Source organism: Somniosus microcephalus, chromosome 5 (assembly GCF_052327205.1).
Source record: "Somniosus microcephalus isolate GS21.2 chromosome 5, FLI_Smic_1.0, whole genome shotgun sequence".
NCBI classification, from domain to species: domain Eukaryota; kingdom Metazoa; phylum Chordata; class Chondrichthyes; order Squaliformes; family Somniosidae; genus Somniosus; species Somniosus microcephalus.
The window spans coordinates 43224528-43246656 of record NC_140991.1 but is presented as its reverse complement, the minus strand read 5'-3'; the positions used below and the strand labels follow the sequence as shown (position 1 = coordinate 43246656).

Here is a 22129-nt window from a genome sequence, read left to right as displayed (position 1 = left end):
CAATACCAAAAAAACACCGGACAGGCAAGCTGTTGGAAAAGTCTGTCCTAGTGGAACAAATCAATTAACTGAACCATGCAATGTGGGAAGTAGGGTTTTAAATGATTTCTGCTATTTAAATTACATACATCACTGGAAGACAAAGCACTGTTATTGATGAATGCAACTGCACAGAATCTGATTGAAGTGTATTTATGGAAATCCTATGTCTATTGACTAGCCTAATGCTTACTGAAGACCTACAATTGCATGGTACATTTAACATACAGCAAAAAATGTGATTTTAAACGTGCTGTTAGAATTATTGCTTCATCGCTAAAGGTTGCTGCATTTAAGTTTTCGGCTTGCGTAGCCCAAATCATTTTGGGTGTGAAAATCCCTGAGTTGTAATTGAGTGCATAGTCTATAACAGTAAGATGGTAGTCTATTAAAAATAAAAATGCGCACAGTCGAATAGATAATTGGTGTCTGTGAGGACTTTAAATTACTCCCAACGTTTGGTAAATTATGTAGTATATAAATTCTTGTTTTTATTTTCAATTATTATCAGATGATTGGATAGAGAAATAGTCAGCGATGGACTATGGCTGGCAGAAGATAGGAAAACGGATAGTTATCTTGAAAAGAATTATTGATCCTAAAGCAGTTTGACAAGAATGTGTCTTCCTGTGATTGAGTACCAAGGCACTAGAAAAGCAAATGAGAAACCTAATGTGATGAAGGGTGTTCTGGCGGTCGATTAAATAACTGCAGAGCTGGAGTTGTTGCCTTTTTCCTTGTTTAGTTGATTTTCCTGCTATTGATTTCACAGCAGATTATCTAAACATACCTTTGGAGAAATCTTGTGAAATGGCCGTTGAATATATTTGTGGCAGTTTAGCGCGTTGCACAAGATGGGAATAGCTGTTAGCAGAAGCATACAAGACATTGGTTTTTTAACCCTTTGTTGCTTACAGGGTCCGTTTAGTGGAAAGAGGATCCCCTCACAGCCTGCCACTCATGGAGTCTGGAAAAGTGAGTAACAGATTTTACTTCGCAATATCGGATTTAAAATCAAAAAGTAAAATATTCAAATGTTTGCAATCAGGTGGTTTTTAAAAAAAAAATATGCGTATTGAGCTTTTATGCTCATCGAGGTGAATATGTGCGCGCAGAAGGAATAGAACATTTGACCACTTTTGGCCATCGGTGTTGACTTCAAGCTATCCCGGGTCAAATATAGCAGAGACGCGATGGAAAGTGAAGACCCTGTGCCTCTGCCTGAACCTCAGATAAACACCCCTTGCTGCACCACCATAACATTTGGAATACCAGCTGTTTTTATGCTTGAGATTACCAATTTAGTTTATTTTGTGCTGTTTATTCTTGTCCATGAGGAACTGAATTGAAACTACCACACATTAATATCATGCGAGACTCATTCAGGGGGATCTTCAATCTATCAGTCTTGGCTGGGTTCAGCCTGACCTGAAAGAAGTGTGTATTGGCAGCTTCTGCCAACCAGTCTTCTCATTCCTCCGTGTTTAATAACAACAACCTGCCTTTATTATTTATTTACTTTGAAGGTGAGACTCCTTCCTATTAATTTACTTTCTCCCCTTAGTGCGATGTTGCATTGTATTGAAGTGCACAGCTCCCATAGTAATATGGGGGAATGCACTGATCTCAAGTGTGTTGCTGTGAATTGGAAAGTAGTGAAGTTATGCTAAACCTGTATCGAATCTTGGTTAGACCACACTTGGAGTACTGCGTACAGTTCTGGTCGCCATATTATAAAAAGGATATAGAGGCACTGGAGCGGGTGCAGAGAAGATTTACAAGGATGATGTCAGAAATGCGAGGGTATACATATCAGGAAAGGATGAACAGGCTGGGTCTCTTTTCTCTTGAAAAAAGAAGGCTGAGAGGTGACCTAATAGAGGTCTTTAAAATTATGAAAGGTTTTTTTTAATGAGTGGATACAGAGAGAATGTTTCCACTTGTGGGGAAGAGCATAACTAGAGGCCATCAATATAAGATAGTCACCAAGAAATCCAATAGGGAATTCAGAAGAAACTTCTTTACCCAAAGAGTGGTGAGAATGTGGAACTTGCTACCACAGGGAGTGGTTGAAGCGAATAGTATAGATACATTTAAGGGGAGGCTAGACAAGCATATGAGAGAGAAGGGAATAGAGGGTTATGCTGATAGATTTAGATGAGGAAAGACAGGAGGAGGCTCGAGTGGAGCATAAACGCTGGCATGGACTGGTTGGACCGAATGGCCTGTTTCAGTGCTGTATATCCTATGTATGTAACCCTGTGTATGAAAGGGAAACCAGCAGCTATCTCACATGGGGAGAGCAAGTCATTCCTGGGCCACTATCACATAACTCCTAGCAGCTGACTTGGGCAGATTTGCGTAAAATTCATCCCTCTTCTTGGCAGCAGTAGATGTATGGGTTGGAGAGGGAACCTCATTTAGAATTTTAACTAAAGATATGGACTGCAATACTCCTCGCCACCCTTTCCCCCAATGCTGGACAGGTGCAGTTTGTTTGAGGTATACAGTACCTGATAAGGTCTCGGAGCACCCGAATTTGGTGGGCTGGGCCAGTTTGTATGACCTGGTCACCCTGAAAGGATTATTACTAGTCCTAGCTCCTTTAGGGCTACCCCGGATCAGGCATATTCCTCAGACGTTCACTTTCAACTAAAGTTTGAGGTAGCTGAATCCTAAAGACGCTTAATTGGCTCTAAAGGTCCGGACTATCTCTCCCTAAAGGAAAGGAACAACCTGAAAATGTGACTGTCCTCCAGATAGCACTTTTTTAATAAGTTTAGCTAGACTGTAACGTTCCGGATATTATGAGGGTCCGGAAAACTCCCCCAGAATTCTGCAACTCCTCACCAAAGAGTGTACAGAGATTGAGTTCGCGAGTTTGATACAGAAGTATTATGTGAGACAATTCTAAAACTATATAGATTTATTCAAGAACCGACATGTATTTTACAGTTGATGAGTCAATCGCAACATTAACAGTTCCAAAAAGGGAAAGCTTTTCAACCTTACTATCAGAGATCTTTATTCTCAAATCTTAACTTCGCTACAGTTTTACAGTTCTTAGTTTTATTCAGGATATCCACCAAAATCAAATACAGTACCTTGATCCCTGAGATACAGAGCGTTGTAGACTTACAGAGCCGCCTCTGAAGTCTGAGAATTGCTTTGCCCCTTCAAGCGAGTCTATTATCCCATTTGAGAGTTAAATATTTATACCCTTTTCCAGTGGTATTTCCTTTAAGGTTTTCTGCTGATGTAAGCTAATTATCTCTAGTCATTTTTCTGCTGACCCCTGCAGTTCTTAGTCACCTCAGCTGGTAACACTACAGAAGCATGTCTCCTCTCTAGGTGTGCTAAGCTTATCATAAAAACTGGTGCAACAGCAGGTGCGCTCCACCCAGTATCATCTTTACGAAGGCAGATGTTTGTTACTTTTATGTACTTCTTTACGAGGTGTAAATTGGAACACCTTGTATCGGGTAACTATTGTCTTGTTCCCAAAGATTCAGACTTCAGGAGCCTTTAACCTTCTGTTTCAATAAGGTTATTGATTCAGTGTCAACAACTTATCTTAATAGCCAGAATACTATCGCAGCTTTTTCATCGTTGGGTTTCTAGATTTCCAGACCCAGTTTGTCATGTTTTAATAAGGCCAGAATTCTTTCATAGAATGGTGTATTTTTCTGAATAGGTTATATGGCTTATTCCTTCACAACCCCACCCGATGGAAAACTCACTATCTGGCAGGGCCTTTGCGTTTGCAAATAGGGACAGAAACATGGATGCAGTTACAGGCAGTTGCAAGATTAGCCACCAGCTTCGGAGACTTCCGGCTGTCGTTGGAGAACAGCCAGAATGCTTCCAGGCCTGAAAATCCAAGGAGAAGTTTCGGAAGAAAGTAGACCTTGGCCTCCTTTGTCTTGTGGCCTGACTCGCTCAAACCTTATCTGAGGAGGTTCCAGCTACAAGGCCTAATGTCAGTTTATTTGGGTATCCCTCAAAATGGTTGCCCTTCTGTCATATCCGAAGGAGATGGCATCCAGAGGGCCAGGATTTCCCTTTATTACCTCATTTCCATGGCAACCCTTGCCCTATGGCTATTGTAGGTGCAACGCTGAGGCCACCTGTCTGGCAAAGCCCCAGAAATCCCGGGGCAACGTAAAGCAGACAGTGAGCCAAAGTAACACCTCTCTGCCCCCTTTTTTCCTCTCCATAATACCTGCGAACGTGAGTCTGCCCCAAGTACTATAGAGAGGAATATTGGGGCCGTAGTGAGTATTTAACTTATTCACTGAAATTAAGTAGTTTAATTATTTGTACTTCAAAAGTTGAGTTTCTGCATAATCAAATCTTTTGTGTGTTTTTAGCCTTAAGTAAATGATTTGCAAAAACAGCTGTGCAGAGTATTGGTTGTTATCTATGATAGGAAGGATGTAAAACAATGGAAAAGGTCCACTGTAGATTCACTAGGTAGTTAGCAGTGATTTGAATGGGGGGCGCGGGGCGGTGTGGTCGCAGTTATGAGAGAGACTTGAGAATTGGGGGCTTTTTCATTAGAATTGAGATTCAGAGACCTGATATGGGTCTTTAAGGTTATGAGCAGTTATGATAGGGTAATAACGATAAACTGGTAAGCAAAATATTAATAAGAGGAGACAAATTTAAGATAAATACAGGAAGAGCTAAAGAAGAAGTTAGAAAATCTCCCCCATCTCTCTCATTAACGTGGCCTTAATGAGCAATATCAGATGTCTCAACCGTTTTTTTTACCAGTTTGACTCCCCTTTTATTTTGGGCAGAAAGTAGCAAAGAAAAGGATCAAACTGGTGGTTTCGGTTTATCTCCTGGTTTTCTGCTAGCTTTAATTCCGATCTTTGAAACTTGATGCCATTAAAACAACAGCGGAAAACATCCATTTGCTGTCTGAGCCTTCTCTCAAAGCCTCATATGTCGGAACTTCACCAAGTAGCTACTGAAAATCCAAGTAGTTTATATCAACTCCATTGTCCTCAGACACATGTTAATTACCTTCTAAGCAAATCCAGTAGATTTGTGAGACATGACCTACTACTTCTTAGTCCACCCTAACTACTCTCTATAACTTGTGCACTTTTGAACGAATGCCAATAACAAAATGGTATAAGTGCTCCTGAGCATTTTCACAATTAAGTATTTTTTCTGACATCTATAATTCCTAGAGTTCCTGCTTCACTCCTTTTTTTGAATATCAGAATTACATTCACTGTCCTCCAGTCATCTGGTTCAGCTCCTGTAATTATGGAGCTCCTATGAATATTAATCGGAGCTTGTCTTTTTCCTCACCCATTTCCTTGCGGATTGCAAGGTATTCCAGGTATTTTGTGTACATTTAATTCCTTAAATCTATTCATCCACATGCTTTACTGGCCTTTGGGACAACCTGAGGACTTGATACGATGCTATATAAATGTAAGTTCTCTCTTGACATCTCTAAATGTCTAATAAATCCCACCCATTAACTACCTCTGTTCAAGTGAAAACAGCCTCAATATGTTGACCCTTTCTTCAAAACTATAACCTCTCATTCCCAATATAATTCCTGTGAATCTTTGTTGTATCCTTTTCATGGCTCTTGTGTTTACCCTGTAATGGGTGGCCAGAACCCAGAATGGGTGCCCAATCAATGTTTTGTACAAATTCAACATCACTTCCTTTTATATTCAGTACTCCCATTTATGAAGCGCAGAATCCTTCTGGGTTTTTTTTTTGTGGCATTTTCTACCTGCACTCCTACCTTTAAAGACCTTTATATCTGCACCCCCTAGATCTGATGGTTCTTCCACTCTGTTGGAAAAGCCAGTTCTAGCCTAGAAATTAATATAACTATGGGCCAGAATTAGCAGTTGGGTATGACAGCGTACTCGAGTATGCTGTCATGCCGCTTTTGAAATGGACTGCAAGACCGGGATTTCAGCGCATGCGCTAAATCCCGAACTTGCGATCTGTCAAGTTACGACTTGACAGATGATCCGCACCGATGGGGAAATCCTCATTGCTGGCGCAGAGTTGGGCGAATTGCCCACCAACTGCCCAGCAATTACCTACGGAATTTTATGGGTGATGTTTTGCATCAGCGTAAGGGGATACTTCAAAAGATCCAAAGCATCGTTCTGCATATTTTAACATCATTTTCATCTCAGATCGTTTGGTTATCTTGGAGGGAAGCAGTGCTATTGTATTTTTCCCCCCCATTGCATTCCATAAAATAGCCAAGATTTTGTACGGAAGTCTGTGGCTAATGCAAAGAGACCATTATTAAATAAGATGCAGTGAGACTACAGACCATCAGAGCAGCGGTCCGCTATTGATGCAGTTCTTTGTTGGGGCCCTTCCCCAGTATATTCTCAGCAGTTGGACTGTATAATATACTGTGATCCGAGTGTACCTTTTAAGGTGTTTGAATTGATCCATAGATCGCCATCCCCATTCGTAACCCAACTTTGTTAATTAAAAATACACTTATGCTACAAAAATGTATTGTGTCAATGTTTATGCACATTTGAATCCCGGAAGGCTCTAGTAATGAGGGTTTAAAAGAATGAGAGACCTTCTGTTTCCTGATAAATGGGTCTTTTTCAGGTTGACAGGCTGTAACTAGTGAAGTGCCGCAAGGATCAGTTCAGTGCTGGGGCCTCAGCTATTTACAAATCTATATTAATGACCTAGATGAATGGACCAAGTGTAATGTATCCAAGGTTGCTGACGATACAAAGCTCGGTGGGACAGTAAGCTGTGAGGAGAACACAGAGCCTGCAAAGGGATATAGATAGACTAAGTGAGTGGGCAGTACGTGGCAGATGGAGTATAATGTAGGGAAATGTGAGGTTATTCACTTTGGTAGGAAGAATAGAAAAACAGAATATTTTTAAAATGGTGAGAAACTTTCAAATGTTGGTGTTCAGAGAGATTTGGGTGTCCTCATGCAAGAAACACAGAAAGCTAGCATGCAGGTACAGCAAGCAATAAGGAAGGCAAATGACATGTTGGCCTTTATTGCAAGGGGGCTGGAGTATAAGAGCAAGGAAGCCTTGCTACAATTGTACAGGGCCTTGGTGAGACCACACCTGGAGTACTGTGCACTGCTTTGGTCTCCCTATCTAAGGAAGGATATACTTGCCTTGGAGGCGGTGCAACGAAGGTTCACTAGATTGATTCCTGGGATGAGAGGGCTGTCCTATGATGAGAGATTGTGTCGAATGGGCCTATACTCTCTGGAGTTTAGAAGAATGAGAGGTGATCTCATTGAAACATACAAGATTCTGAAGGGGATTGACAGGGTAGATGCTGAGAGGTTGTTTCCCTTGGCTGGAGTGTCTAGAACGAGGGGGCATAGTCTCAGGATAAGGGGTAGGCCATTTAAAATCAAGATGAGATGGAATTTCTTCACTCAGAGGGTTGTGAATCTTTGGAATTTGCTGCCCCAGAGTGCTGTGGATGCTGAGTCTTTGAGTATATTCAAGGCTGAGATAGATAGATTTTTGGACTCTAGGGGAATCGAGGGATATGGAGATTGGGCGAGAAAGTGGAGTTTGAGGTCGATGATCAGCCATGATCTTATTGAATGGCAGAGCAGGCTCGAGGGGCCGTATGGCCTACTCCTGCTCCTATTTCTTATGTTCTTATGGAGCACCAGGCCCACGTGATCCCAGGTACGCTTCCCCACGCTGCACCCTGGGATCCATGAACCATTACGCTGCCCACTACATGCAGCATCAAACAGCAAGTTTGTGAAGGAGGGTCCCCATGAAGTAAGTTCATATTCTATTCGGATGCTGGCGGCGTACTCCATGGGAACGCTGCCAACCGCAAAATCCAGGCCTACGGAATTTTCAGTGCAATCTACACAAATAGACAGTGCACACAATTTGTAAAACTTGAATTGTATTTTACTTTTGTAATAAAAACAGAAAATGCTGGTTAACATCTGTGGAGAGAGAAACAGAGTTAACGTTTCAGGTCGGTGACCTTTCATCAGAACCGGTGAAAAGTCATCGACCTAAAATGCTGAGTCTGTTTGTCTCTCCAGCAATGCTGTCTGACCTGCTGAGTATTTCCAACATTTTCTGTTTTTATTTCAGATTTCCAGCATCCACCGCACTTTACCTTTTTGTGTTGTTGCAAAGTTTATCTTTGTTCCTGGGAGGTTGATTAAATGCCTAAGAACAAATACTTGTTGTGAATCGATAAAACAATCTTTCAAAATCTGGAAATGGCCATGTCAGTGAATTAGAAACATAGAAACATAGAAGATAGGAGCAGGAGTAGGCCATTCAGCCCCTCAAGCCTGCTTCGCCATTCAATGAGATCATGGCTGATCATCCAAACTCAGTACCCTGTCCCTGCTTTCTCCCCATATCCCTTGATCCCTTTAGCCTTAAGAAATATATCCAACTCCTTCTTGAATATATTTAATGAATTGGCCTCCACTGCCTTCTGTGGTAGAGAATTCCACAGGTTCACCACTCTCTGGGTGAAGAAATTCCTCCTCATCTCAGTCCTAAATGGCTTACCCCTTATCCTTCGACTGTGACCCCTGGTTCTGGACTCCCCGACCATCGGGAACATCCTTCCTGCGTCTAGTCCTGTTAGAATTTTATAATTGACTCTGCAAATTCACTGCTGCGCTTGCTTTCCTAAATTTCCCACTCTTTCGAGCTGGATTACTCTCCTTGGCCATTACTTGTCTCGGTTACTTGACTGTTAAGAGGGCAAAAAACTGATTGGCTAGGGTTCACCAATAAGGCAAACAAAATCCTACAGACCTCCCCAAACTCACCCCGAGAGAAAAAACAGAAGTAATTAGAATTTTTATTCATTGCTATTATGGCGTTAATGTCCAGGTTTTTAAAAGCAGAGAAGCATCCTTCATAGTGCTGTTGGCTGGTTGTACAGGTTAGATTCGAGAGACTGCCCTCGTAATCAAGCATCTGTGAAATGTACAATTGTGCCTGCCATAAATTCATACCTTAAAAAATCTTGTATTGTACTTGTTGATATTGAGCCTTGTAAACTGCCTTACAGATACTGCCCGGAGTGAGGATAATCATTGCCAACCCTGAAACGAAAGGACCACTGGGAGACTCGCACCTTGGAGAGGTGAATTGTGAACAATGTTTTTTTCAGTTTAAAAACAATTTTCTTTTGAGATGTAATTTTACTTGTGTTGTAAATGTCTGATTCACCGGGCGGGCAGTGTGATAGCACAAGGTAGTCGAAGTCGAAGCTGCACCCGCTCTGAATGAGTTAATGTACTCTGGCTACACCAAAACAATTTCCGAGAAAGTTGGGTTTAGCAGCTGTGTAGGATTAGGCATGTGGATTTCATTTGCATGACATCATTCCTTCCCCTGCCTGCCTTTCCATGTGCTGTCTACCAGCTCAGAGCAATAAGCCAGCCTGAAGAACATAACAAATATCAGAGCTGGGAACAGGCCATTCGGTCATCAAAGTTTAGACATCATGGCAGCTAATTGTGTTAATGCGGGAAGGGTTAATCACAGAAACCCCACAGTGCAGATAGAGGCCATTTCAGCCCATCGAGCTTGCACCGACACATATCCCACCCGATCCCCGTAACCCCTACACCAACACATATCCCACCCTATCCCTGTAACCCCACGTATTTAATCCCCCTAACACTAAGGGTCAATTTATCATAGCCAATCAACCTAACCCGCACATCTTTGGACTGTGGGAGGAAACCGGAGCACCCGGAGGAAACCCACGCAAACACAGGGAGAATGTGCAAACTCCACACAGACAGTTGCCCGAGGCCGGATTCGAACCCGGGCCCCTGGCGCTGTGAGGCAACAGTGCTAACCACTATGCCACCGTGTTTTTGGCGCTCTTATATATAACTTGCTAGATAATTCTCACTCTTTGATTTAAAAAGTTCCCCATACATCTGTTCCAAATTTACTTTCACTATTCTTGAGTTAGATTTTCTGACCCCACTTCCTTCATTACTTTGATAGACTTCTGTTTGTGTATGGGGTTGGACAAATAAGAAAGTTAGCTTAGGAGTTGCCGGTATAAATTTTACTCATTCTTTGAATGAAGTTCTATCTTCACATGGCCATCCACCAGCTGGAATACCTCTGGCTTTTTTCACTTGGAGCAGCTTATTTTCTTTGTATCTTTTATGGCCCTCAACATATTTTAGAGGTCCCAGTGCTGCCCCCTCTGGTGAAAGTGCTAAGGACATAGCTGTAAATGAGGCCTTCTATTTCGTACAGTGAGGAAAGATCACCTGGACAAAATGGATTGTGTACAACTATACTTGACAGTAAACTCCAGGATTTCCCCCCTCTCCATGCAAATTTCTACTTGAATGTGAACACCCAGCTTCATTTGAAGACTGAGGAAGACCCTATCTAAGCAATCTTTACTTTTCTTCAAATATGCTTCCTGATATTTCTTACTCTCTTTGTGTTTTACTTTCTCCTTCAATTCTTTCTAGCCATTTCTCCCACTCCTACTGCAGTTTTATTTTGTAAACGTTAGTTTGTATTTTAAATATGATATTAATGATCACAGATAGAAGGAACCCAGTTCATTATTTAGTACACAAATGACATACACTGAATGTAACAGTGATTCCTTCAGCCTCTGTAAATACCTTTTAAATGTTCTATCTTTTGTTGTAAACAAGCTCTCTCCCATGAAGTAACTTTTATTGAACTGTAAAACATTTGCGAGTAAATTTCCCCTGGTGTTGCTCATGAGTGGTCTGGACCAATTTATGATGGCTACAGTGGTCCTGGTTGCTGCTCATTGACTTCCTGCAAGTTCATTCTTTCATTCTTTATTTCTCTCTCTCTCTCTCTCCATTCATATCAATATGAATAGTGCCATTAACATAGAAAAATGTCCCAAGGCACGTCACAGCTAGAATTGAACTCATTATAGAGATTGAATGACAAAATTGCAAAAAAAAGTATTTTGTTGGATTGTGACAAAGCAGTGATTCGTGTCTTTTCTCAAACGAACAGATATGGGTTCACAGTGCTCATAACGCTAGTGGATATTTCACCATTTATGGAGATGAATCACTTCAGTCAGATCACTTTAACTCACGTCTGAGTTTTGGAGACACACAAACTGTATGGGCCCGAACAGGTTACTTGGGATTTCTTAGACGGACTGATCTTACTGATGCAAATGGAGGTAAGGACTAGAATGCAGTAATACATATCCAAATTTTCAGAGTAATGAATCATCAGTTTTTGTTTTTAAAATGTCCTCTTATTGGGCTTGATTACCTTTCCTTGTTCTTACTTCATTTCCTGATCTAGCATTGTATTCAGTAACTTCGGACACATTATTCGCTATACACTAGAAAATTGTGATAATTTAAGTTTCAAAAATGGGTTTGATGAAGTCCATAATTTGTGTTTTGTTAGAGCGACATGATGCATTGTATGTTGTGGGTGCCTTGGATGAAGCAATGGAGCTGCGAGGAATGAGGTATCATCCCATTGATATCGAAACATCTGTGATTCGTGCCCACAAGAGCATCACTGAGTGGTAGGTGTTTCTAAGCCTGGAGTTTTCTTGTTTTGAGCAGTATAGGATATTTCTGTAAGTGATGAAATTGGTTCTTTCAATCTATTCTGCTGTGATGTTAAGTATCATTTCTGTGGTCAGATTATTCTCTAATGGCTGTTTAAGTCATCTTAGATTGCAATGACATCCATCTTCCTGCTAAAAAGGGGTGTATAATTTTAATGAGGCTCCAGGGCAAGTCTGCACCACCTCCTCTTTTGCCTTGCTTCCAAAAAAAACTAAAAACCTCATTCTTACCCAAAGAATAAGAATGATATTAAGGTGTTTGTCATTACAACTGAAGATAGCATGAATTATACACATTGTTTGCAAGGAAATAGAGATACAAGACCCTGGAGATTTAAATATGAAACTACAAAACGTATGGGCCAATAGGTGACAAATGCAAAGTTCATAGTGGCAAAAGATACAAGAGATACAATGATGTGAGCAAGTGCTGCTATTGGTGGGAAGTGGGTGGAAACGATCACCTTTAATGAGAAGTTACGTACACCATTTAATAAAGTCTACTTGTGCTGTGGTGGGAGGTGTGGCCACAGAGTACTCTGTGTAGTGTTGGACGGCCCATTATACGAAAGGTGTTAAAGTCATTAAGAGTGTATTAGCATAGATTCAGCAGGAAAGTGCCAAGGATGGGGAAGGCTAAAAGATAGTTATGAGGAGAGACTCAAGATACTGGGACTATTTCCACTGCAACAGAGAAGGCTAAGAGGAAACTTAATAGGTGCTTTGAAAATGATGAAGGGTTTTGATAACGTGAATGGGGAAAGACTATTTCCTCTGCTTAGGGAGCTAGTGGTGGGGGAAATCATCAATTTAAAATCGGCACTTGAATGAGGACACAGGTTAGGCAAAGTTTCTTTATGCATCAGGAAGCGGCTGAAGCAGAGACTATTGTATCTTTTATGGGAAAAATAGATAAATATTTGAAGTGGAGGAAGATTCAAGGGTATGGGGAGAGACCGGGAAAAGTTTTGGATTGCTCCAGTAAGGAGTCGACACAGACATGAACATTTGAGATTGGATTTGAAAGAATGTGGGTATAAACCCTACCAAGTTTGTCAGTTTTTCTAATCCTACACCCTAATTGATAGCCTTCCAACAGCAAAAGTGTGTTATTTAATTCTTTGTCAAACTAATTCTGCTAAGAAATATCACTTATTGGTTAGGAATTAGCAGCCATGGTACCAATTGTTTTCACCAGCTTTCTACTGAACTTTCCAAAGTAGCCTGTGTATAAACTTTCATTTGGAAAGGCATGAGTTAATCGAGGCGAGCCAGCATGGATTTGTTAAAGGCAAAACGCGTCTGACTAAGTTGATTGAATTCTTTGATGAGGTAACAGGGAAGGTTGATCAAGGTAGTGCAGTGTATGGACTTTCGGAAGGCATTCAACAAAGTGACACACAGGAGGCTTATCAAGAAGTTGGAAGCCCATGGAATTAAGGGGAAAGTGCCGCATGGATACGGAATTGGCTCCGTGACAGGAGGCAAAGGGTGGTGGTGGATGGATGTTTTTCAGACTGGGAAGTGGTTTGTGGTGGTGTTCCCCAAGGTCAGTTTTAGGTCCATAACTCTCTTTAATTTTTATGAACGACCTAGACTTGGGTATAGGGAGCAGCATTATAAAGTTTGCAGATGATATGAAACTTGGCAACATAGTAGATAGTGATGAGGATAGTTGTAGACTTCAGGATGACAAATGCAGGATGGTGACATGATCAGAAGCATAGCAGATGGAGTTCAATGCAGAGAAGTGTGAAGTGATGCACTTTGGGAGGACTAATATGGGAAGATAGTCTACTATAAATGGCAGGATTTCGAAAAGTGTAGATGAGCAGAGAGACCTTGTGCACAAATCCTTAAAGGTGGCAGGGGAAGTTGATGAGGTGTTTAAAAAAAAGCATATGGCTTACTTGGGTTTAGAAATAGAGGCATAAAATATAAAAGCAAAGAGATCATGTAAGAACTTTATAAATCACTGTTAGGCCTCAGCTGGAGTATTGTGGACATTTCTGGGCACCACACTTCAGGAAAGAGGTAATGGCATTAGAAAGGGTACAGAGGAGGTTTACCAGGGATGAGGGTCTTCAGTTGTGAGGAGAAGATGGAAAAGTTAGGACAGTTCACCTTGGAACAGGGAAGGTTAAATGTTGACCTAATAGAGGTTTTCAAGATGATGTTTTGATGAGAATAGATAGTGAAAAGCTATTCCCTCTGGCGAGTGGGTCAATAACCAGAGGTCATAGGTTTAAAATCATTGGCAAAAGATCGAGAGGGGAGAGGAGGAGAAATGTTTCCACTCGGAGAGTTGTGGGGATCTGGAACGCTCGACCTGAAAAGGTGGTGGAAGCAAAAGGGAGTTGGACAGGTTCTTGAGGATGAGGAACTTCCAGGGTTACGGACAAAAAGCGGGGTGGGTGGGACCAAGCCTGCCTGCTCTTTCAAAGAGCCAGCACAGGCGCAATGGGCTGAATGGCCTCCTTCTGTACTGTAAGTTTCTATGATTTACAATGGCTACTTAGATTTATGTAGGACCGTTAATGTAACAAAGTGCCCAAAGTGCTTTGCAGTACTTCCATGCCAGAACTGAATATGGGGGAAATACATGGAGATGACCAAAAGCAAGATTGGTGTTTAAGGAGAATGTAGCTTGGCAAGCTGGTGAGGAAGAGATTGGAAAAATAGAGCCTGGAGGCATGAATAAAGGTTTTAGTAGCAATAGCGGTGAGATGGGGGCAGAGATGGGTGATATTTTGGAGGTGGAAGTAGACAGTGGTGATGGAAAGGACTTGAAAAGGAGTTTGAAATTACCCATGTCCTCTAGGATAATTTGGCCATTGAGTGGGAGGCAACGTTCCCTATAAGCTGCGCAGCTCTCTGTCGGTCCCGTGCAGCCTGGGACCGGCTTTTTCAGTGTAAATATGCGTGAAACTGTGAAGGGGCCGCGCAACCAAAAAAAAAGAGGGAACATTGGTGGGAGGAGTGATATTTTTTTTTCAGGTGGTAGGGACAGATTTGGCAATAGACAACCAGACATGTTACATGTGCATCCAAGCTTACACCCCTCAGACTTGAGGAAATGAAGATGGTGTTATACCAAGAGAGGCAATGAGGATGGGAGATTGTCTATCTGGTGAGGATGAAGCTAGTGAAAGAGGAAGCAAGGAACCTGTTGTGTCGGTCAAAGGAGACAACAGCATCATGGCGGATGCAGGTAGAATAGAGGGAGTTGGAGAAGGTGCTAGAGGGGGATCCAGAAGGTAGAATTCCAGGGATGAAGGGTGATGGTGCGGAGGTTGGGGCAAGAAAGGTGATGTGGATAGCAAGGCAGACAAGGAAGTGGTCAGTCATGAAGACTTCGGAGGTGGAGAAGCCCTATGTTGAGGAGGTGGTCTTGCATGGGGTGTGGGGGGGGAGATTGACGGGTAGGGTGAGATTTAGTGAGGATAGAAGAGCAGATGAATTGGAGGAGAGGTGGCAAGGAGAATTTAGGTCTAGGTGAATTCATTGAGAATGCAAAGATTGAGTGAGAAATGTGAAGCTGAAATTTCAGTGAGGAAGTCACCAGGGGCTTTGAATAATGGTAGGCAATGAGGAAAGAGAGGTGGGAATGTGTGGTAAAGGTTGAGCTGCTTGGAAGCGAAAGAAGTGGAATAATAAGAGGCAGATTGAAGTGAAATCTTGTGATAAAAGCTCAATTGGTTATGGTGGTGAATTTGGTGGAACATGTAGTTAGGCAGGGTGACCTCGATGAGGAAAAATAAGTTGCTATTAGCAAACCAGGTTTTGATCTGATCCAGGATGAGGTCATGGATCGGCACATGTTGTAGGGTCGTCCACAGTGTGATTGTAGTGGAAAAGTAGTTACGTTTATTTCATGTGTTTAACAAACAATTGCATGAGACTTCTGGTGAACCAAGATAGTGAATAAGGGGATGCTAAAGAAGAAGAAAAATCTGTGGACCAGTGTTAAAATTCACCCATTTCTTTATAGCTTAAATCTGATGTATAATTTATTTTGCTTCATTCCAAACAAAACACCGGATTATTGCTTCCTCCTTATTTCTCTTTTTATTTTCCTCCAGTGCGGTGTTTACCTGGACAAATCTTTTGGTGGTGGTGGTGGAGCTAGACGGATCAGAACAAGAGGCTTTGGACCTTGTTCCTTTGGTCACTAACGTGGTTCTGGAGGAACATTACCTAATTGTAGGAGTAGTAGTTGTGGTTGATGTCGGAGTGATCCCTATAAACTCTCGTGGAGAAAAGCAACGCATGCATCTAAGGGATGGGTTTTTGGCAGATCAACTAGATCCTATCTATGTGGCCTACAACATGTAGCCTCTTGTTCTAAGGCTTCCATTAACTATGTGTATGTATATATGTAAAAAGAACTCTTGGTGTTCACCACAAAATGTGCAGAAACCGAAAGACAATACTTGCTCCACAGAGGGACTTTTTCTGCACTTGCAAGCACTAGTGACTCGCCACAAAGATGTGAAACTATTCCTTTGTACCACAGACGTTTAACAGGCAAAGACAATGATAAGTACACAACCCTTTGAAGGTCAAGGGCCCATTATGGAGCCTATTTCTTGCTTGTTGGTTGATTAACTGCTTTTAAAGTAAGTGTACTATCTGCGCTCTGTATTTTTAAGTTATATCAGCTGAAGTTGCTTACGTTTTTTAATCTGCCCTCTAAGGGGGTGCTTTTTATGTATTCACATACTGTGGCAAAAGCAAGTATTTTAGGTTGTTGATTCTTGAGATTTGGTCAAAAATTGTCAAAAAGTTGTAAACAAGGAACCTTCTACCTAGAAATGACTGATTTAGGATATTTTGCCCCTCCTTTTTTCTTATATGTCTGGTATTTGATATTAAGAGGTACGAGAGTAACATCCACCCTGTCAGCACCTTAACAGTTGCACCTAAATCATAGGCTCCCTCTCAAAGCAGGGCTTGGAATACCTGAAAAGGCAGTCAGGAGGAGGTGTCTGCTACCTAACAATATGGGTGTAGATTGTTGGTGCAGCCAGTAAAAGGATATCAGTTATGTTTTCACTTGTGTGATGATATCATTGTACTACAAAAAGGAGAAAAAATACTGAGTAACTTCATATCGTGTAATTATGTACAAAACAGTTTTAATTTATTTTGTTCTCTTTAGAAGTATATTAAGAGAAAAGACATTTGAGAATGTTTTACTCTTTTAAATGTTTGCTAATAAGAGGCAAAGTGTTGCATTATTTTATGTGGATAGCTTCACATCAGCACACTATATTCGAGATAACGCACCAGATCTATGGTTTTACCAATGGAGGAACGTTGAAAATGCAGTAATTCTTACTTGCATGGTGTCCCAGTTTTTAAATGAACAAAGGTCATGTTATTCACTCGGTCCACCTCAGAGGTGCAGTATCTCAGCGCGTGAAGTGACACGCAAGCACCTTTCCGTCAGAAGATACCAGCTTGTGAAAAGATCTATGGACATCTTTATGCTTGTGAATTAACTGAGGTTTAAAGTGCACTAAGAAAAATTTGAAAAAAAAATCAATAAAAAAAAATTGTCTTGTGCCAGATTGGCTGGTGTTCATTGATAACTTTGTGTTGGCATGTGCACACATACACTGTTGTTAGACTCTCCACATGTGGCAGGTTAAACAGAGTAGATTGTGTGGTTTTTAAGATGTGTACATGCTTAATGCCCCAGTGTGACTTCAGATTCCGAACTGACAGCTATTTATGATAGTTTCAAACTTTTTACTGCTGCTAATTGTGTTTATAGTAAAGCTTTTTCTTAACTTGTTATGGGTTTGTAAGAATTGAAAAAGATCATAAAATAACTAGCTGCAAAAGAGCCGTTTTGCCAGTAAATACATTTTAAAATATTAATTTAAAATGTAGGATATAAGAAACTAATGTACAAGAATAGGTGTTAATTTTTTGTACAGTTAAAATTTTTGCAACAATATATTTTACATTAAAATGTCAGGTTTTTAAATTTTTTTCTGATCGGGTGCAGTGTACACAAAAAAATTGGTGGCTGACAACTTTCCCTTTCCTCCATATTTGTTCTAACTCCATCCCCCATCCCTTTGCAGGTTATTTGCCATTTGTCAAGCAAGACCTTCTTCCCTCTGCTTCCAGTTGGGCGGGTCTGGTCTGCAGTTAATTTCCCTCAGCTCTTGGAAATATTGCTTTGCGATTAACTGGTAGGAGGTGCAAGTTAAGCAGAGACAGATCGACAAACATCTCATTTTTCTGTTGCTTTGAGATAAAACCGTTCAATGCTCTGTTGCGCTATGACAGCAGCATTGCTGAAGATTAACAGAACACTTGCCAGTTTAGAGTGACAGGCAGCCCTGGAGCTATCTGGTTGGGTGTGAAACACTCAATACTGGGCTGTCTTAATGAGTTGAATGGATGTTGAATATCCTCCGGTGTATGAAAATGGTGTTTGCCATGAACGAGGAAGTAAAGTAGAATATCTAGCAGCGGTAGTAATGCTGCTATTTTTTTTTCTCTGACCCAAATGAATGCTTTTAACTAGCGCATTAGGTAACATTACCCCTGTAAGGTTTATATCATATTTGCAAAGCCAGGTTGGTTGTGTCCTCTGCTACCTGCCATTTGTAAAGAGAGTCTAACATTTACTATTTGTAGTGAAGTAGGTTTCTTGTTTCGTTGTGAGAGTGGAAGAAGCAACCATCCAGAGTCCTACTAGACTCAGCAATAAAGAAGGCTTGTCCTGTATTAGAAAAATTACTATAGATAAACCATGCATTAGAATGTATAAAAACTGTTTGTCTTGTGACCTAGTGCTTTGAAGTAAAACAAAACCATGTAATCAAACTCGATGCACATACACAAAATGGAAGGTACATGAAGATCATATAATGTCAGAATTAATCAAAAACAGGATCAGATTCCTCATGGTGCTTGTTATTATTATTAATCCTGCTTGACACTTTACCCAAGGGAAGACTGTCCCTTTATCAGTTGAATGTTAGCAGCGTTGAGTCGTATAGTCTGGTGACTGATAGAGAATTTCATGTACTCAACCAATCACGATGGATTTTACTGTGCAAAGGACAGCAATCTTTCTTGTATGTTAAACCACCAATACGCTTTGTACATCTGTGATAACGCCTGTTTTATATTCAAATGAACAAATAAAAGCTTTTATTTTTGTTGCTCTGAAAACACCTCATCTGTCTTCATTCAACAGTGTAAATATTTCCCCAATAATGCCCTTAATTAGCTAACACTCCTGTAGCCTTCAATTTGCATCCTCTTTAAGATTAGATGAGATCCTTTCCCCAAAGATTCAAAATAGTTGCTGCTTTGGCTGTAGACAAGTAACAGGAGAATGACAGTTCTTGGATATATAACACCAAAAATAAAGGTTGGCATAATATTATACAAACAGCCTAGTACATGAGACATACGAGTGGAAAAGCCTGAAGCCTATCTGACTGGTCCTAAAAGCTAATACCTCAATAACCCAATTGCTCAAATGTCTATCCAATTCTCCCTTAACTTGTTTTCACACTAGCTGCTTCCCTGGGTAGTTTATTCACATGTGTAATGTAGTTAAATTTAAACTGTCTGCGCATCTTCCTTTTCTAAGCTTGTTTCTGTCCCCGGCTCTAGGGTTTTATGGCAATGTTGAATATATTATCAGGGTATATCTCCTTACGTAGCTCGGTATCACGCTCCTGTGTAGCGCCTTGGGGCATTTTACTGTGTTAATGGCGCTATATAAATGCAAATTGTTCCATTTGTCTATTCCCTTAAGAATCTTAAATACTGGAAATAATATCTCCTGAGTCCCCTTCTCTAGAGAAAACAATTCCAGGATTTTCAACCTTTCCTCATTGCTTGGATGTCTTAAGGTACTTTTGAATTTAGTGGCCTTTTACAGCACGGATGCCAATGCTGTAGTATAGTGAGCAAAATTGTGCACACTACTCCAGGTGTGGCCATGCCAGTGCCTTGTACAGACTCCTGGCAATTGTGCTTGTTCCCTCTAGCTGTATATCTCGGTGTCTGGTTAGCTTTCCTCAGTATTGATGCACGCTGTGTTGGTTTCGGTGAGCTACTCACCAATATCCTCAGCTCCTTCTCTTGTGCTGTCCAATAGCCTAGAACCATTTGGTTTCTTTTCCCACTGTTTATTTCCCTTCTCATCTCATTACCTTGCATTTGTCCACATTCTCGATGCATTTGCCACTCATCAGCCCATTTTTCCAGATCCCCTTTATATTTCACCTTGCTTGATCCCCATTAATTAAACCCTTCCTTCCTCAAATTGGTTTAATCTGCAAGCTTAGACAGCTTTGTTTCTGCACCCAGCTCCAAATCATTTATATACACTGTAAACAGCAATGGGCCCAGCACTGACCATATTGGCAGCTCCATTCACAACCACTCTGCTTTCTCTGATTTAGATAATTTTCAATCCACGTCAGAATCTGGCCTGTAGTTTCCTGGATTGTCCCTATGGCCTTTTTAAAGATTGCTGTTAGGTCAGCTACTTTCCAATCCTCGGGCACTACTACTGATTTCTAATGGTTCACTACAGATAGTGGCGAGGACATGATTGATTTTGCTAGCCAGTTCTTCAAGTACCTTCATATGAAGCTAATCCAGGCCAGGTGCCTCGCCCGCCTTTACCTTCCTCAGTCTGTCAGTGACCTTCTCTGAAATTTCCGTTTCTTTTAGTACTTCCTCCACTCGAAATTCAACTTCTGTGCTGGGGAGACTGCGCATGATGATCTCCCTGAACACACAGAACTAATTTAGTATATTTGATATCCTTTCAGTACTTGATATCATATCACTTTTTGGGATCTTTCAACAGACCGTCATTTCCTTTCTTATCTGCTTTCTGCAGACATGTTAATAAAAATGCTAGACATTTCTTTCAATATTTCCTGCTATCCTAACCTCGCTTTTCCTATTTCAGCTCTCCTTAACCTCTGCAAATAATTATGATTAACATTAAATAGATTTCTCAAAACACCCGCGATCCAACTTTGAGAAGTAAAGTGTTTTGAACTGAGGTTCAAAAAAAAAAGCTCGACTTGCTAGTTTTTGTCAATAATTGAAAGTAGTTATTGCTTAGATTTTTTACATTTAGATTTGGTCAACAATGAATTTGTATTTATTACCCTGAGAAGATGATGATGTTGGATACTTCAGAGAGCATTAAGAGTCATGTACTGTGGGCTAGTCCCATGTAGGTCAACCTGGGCAGATGTGAAAGGTTCCCTTTCCTGAAGGACAGTGAATCAGTTGGGTTTTTAGAACAACATAAGAGCTTGTGGTTATTTTCTTAGTGCCAGCCTACAAATAGTCAGATTTATTGAATTCTGTTTCATAACTTGCCATTCATTTGACCAGTCAACCTCTGGATTGCTAGTCGAGTACCGTAATCACTATTCTATTGTATTGTGTAGTTGCAAGCAACACTTGTTAAGTAAAGCCAGATTATTTTGCATTTGTAAACTATATTTTCAGAACTGATATTGTACAATTAACATTTTTGAAATGCAGTAAAATTGTGTTTTTTTTTAATAAAAGCAACTCTGTTGGTACATATTGGAGCCTCATGTTACTTTGATTACCTCCCTACTCAACTAAGCACTTACCCACCTCTCCTGGCCCTTATGCTAGTTCGCATCATCATGGCTTCCTTTCCTCAATCACCAACCCACTCCCTTTCAAAACCACCATCATCACCCTGCTCCTCAAAAAATCCATCCTTGACCCAACTACCCAACCACCACTACTCCAACTACTGACTGAACTCTAAACCCTTTCTTCTTAACCTCAAACATGTCCGTGCCGCCCAGATCCATGCCCACCTTTTGCAAAACTGCCTGTTTGAATCCCTTCAATCTGGCTTCTGCCCTACTCTCAGAATCAAAACTATCCTAAGCAAATCAAGAATGACATCCTCTACAGCTGTGACCTTAGTGTGGTATCCATCATTGTCCTCCGCCACCTCTCCGCAGCCCTTGACACCAATGGCAATGCCATCACCTGTTATCCAGCTCCATGGGACTACCCTGTGTGTTTCCTTTCCTACAATTGCAGCAAACACATCTCCAGCATGATTGTTCTTCCCACCCATCACCACAACCTCCAGGGTCCCCCAAGGTCCCCTTCTTCATCTATATGCTGCCCCTTGGTGGTATAATTCACAGGCTTCCACATGTACACTGACACCTAGCTCTACTCCTCAACCACCTCCCTTGATCCTATGACAACCTTCATGCTCTCAGAACTCCTGTCCAACATTTTCCCTCTCACAGAAATCACAGAAACCCCACACTGCAGATAGAGACCATTTCGGCCCATCGAGCCTGCACCAACACATATCCCACCCTATCCCCGTAACCCCATGTATTTAATCCCCCTAACACTAAGGGTCAATTTATCATAGCCAATCAACCTAACCCGCACATCTTTGGACTGT

The 22129-nt window shown here is 41.1% G+C and overlaps 1 protein-coding gene across 10 annotated transcripts in view; it reads left to right on the top strand.

The window, feature by feature from the left end:
* Positions 1–21249, top strand: part of LOC147117016 (disco-interacting protein 2 homolog C) — a 597563-nt gene extending 576314 nt beyond the window's left edge. For all 10 annotated transcript variants that reach the window (XM_085987581.1, XM_085987586.1, XM_085987582.1 and 7 more), the window contains 5 exons: positions 957–1014; positions 9103–9177; positions 11073–11247; positions 11484–11607; positions 15735–21249. In XM_085987581.1, the coding sequence (XP_085843707.1) occupies positions 957–1014; positions 9103–9177; positions 11073–11247; positions 11484–11607; positions 15735–15987 (685 nt within the window). In that variant the 3' untranslated portion in view covers positions 15988–21249. The remainder of the gene's footprint in view (positions 1–956; positions 1015–9102; positions 9178–11072; positions 11248–11483; positions 11608–15734) is intronic.
* The last annotated feature ends 880 nt before the right edge of the window (positions 21250–22129 follow it).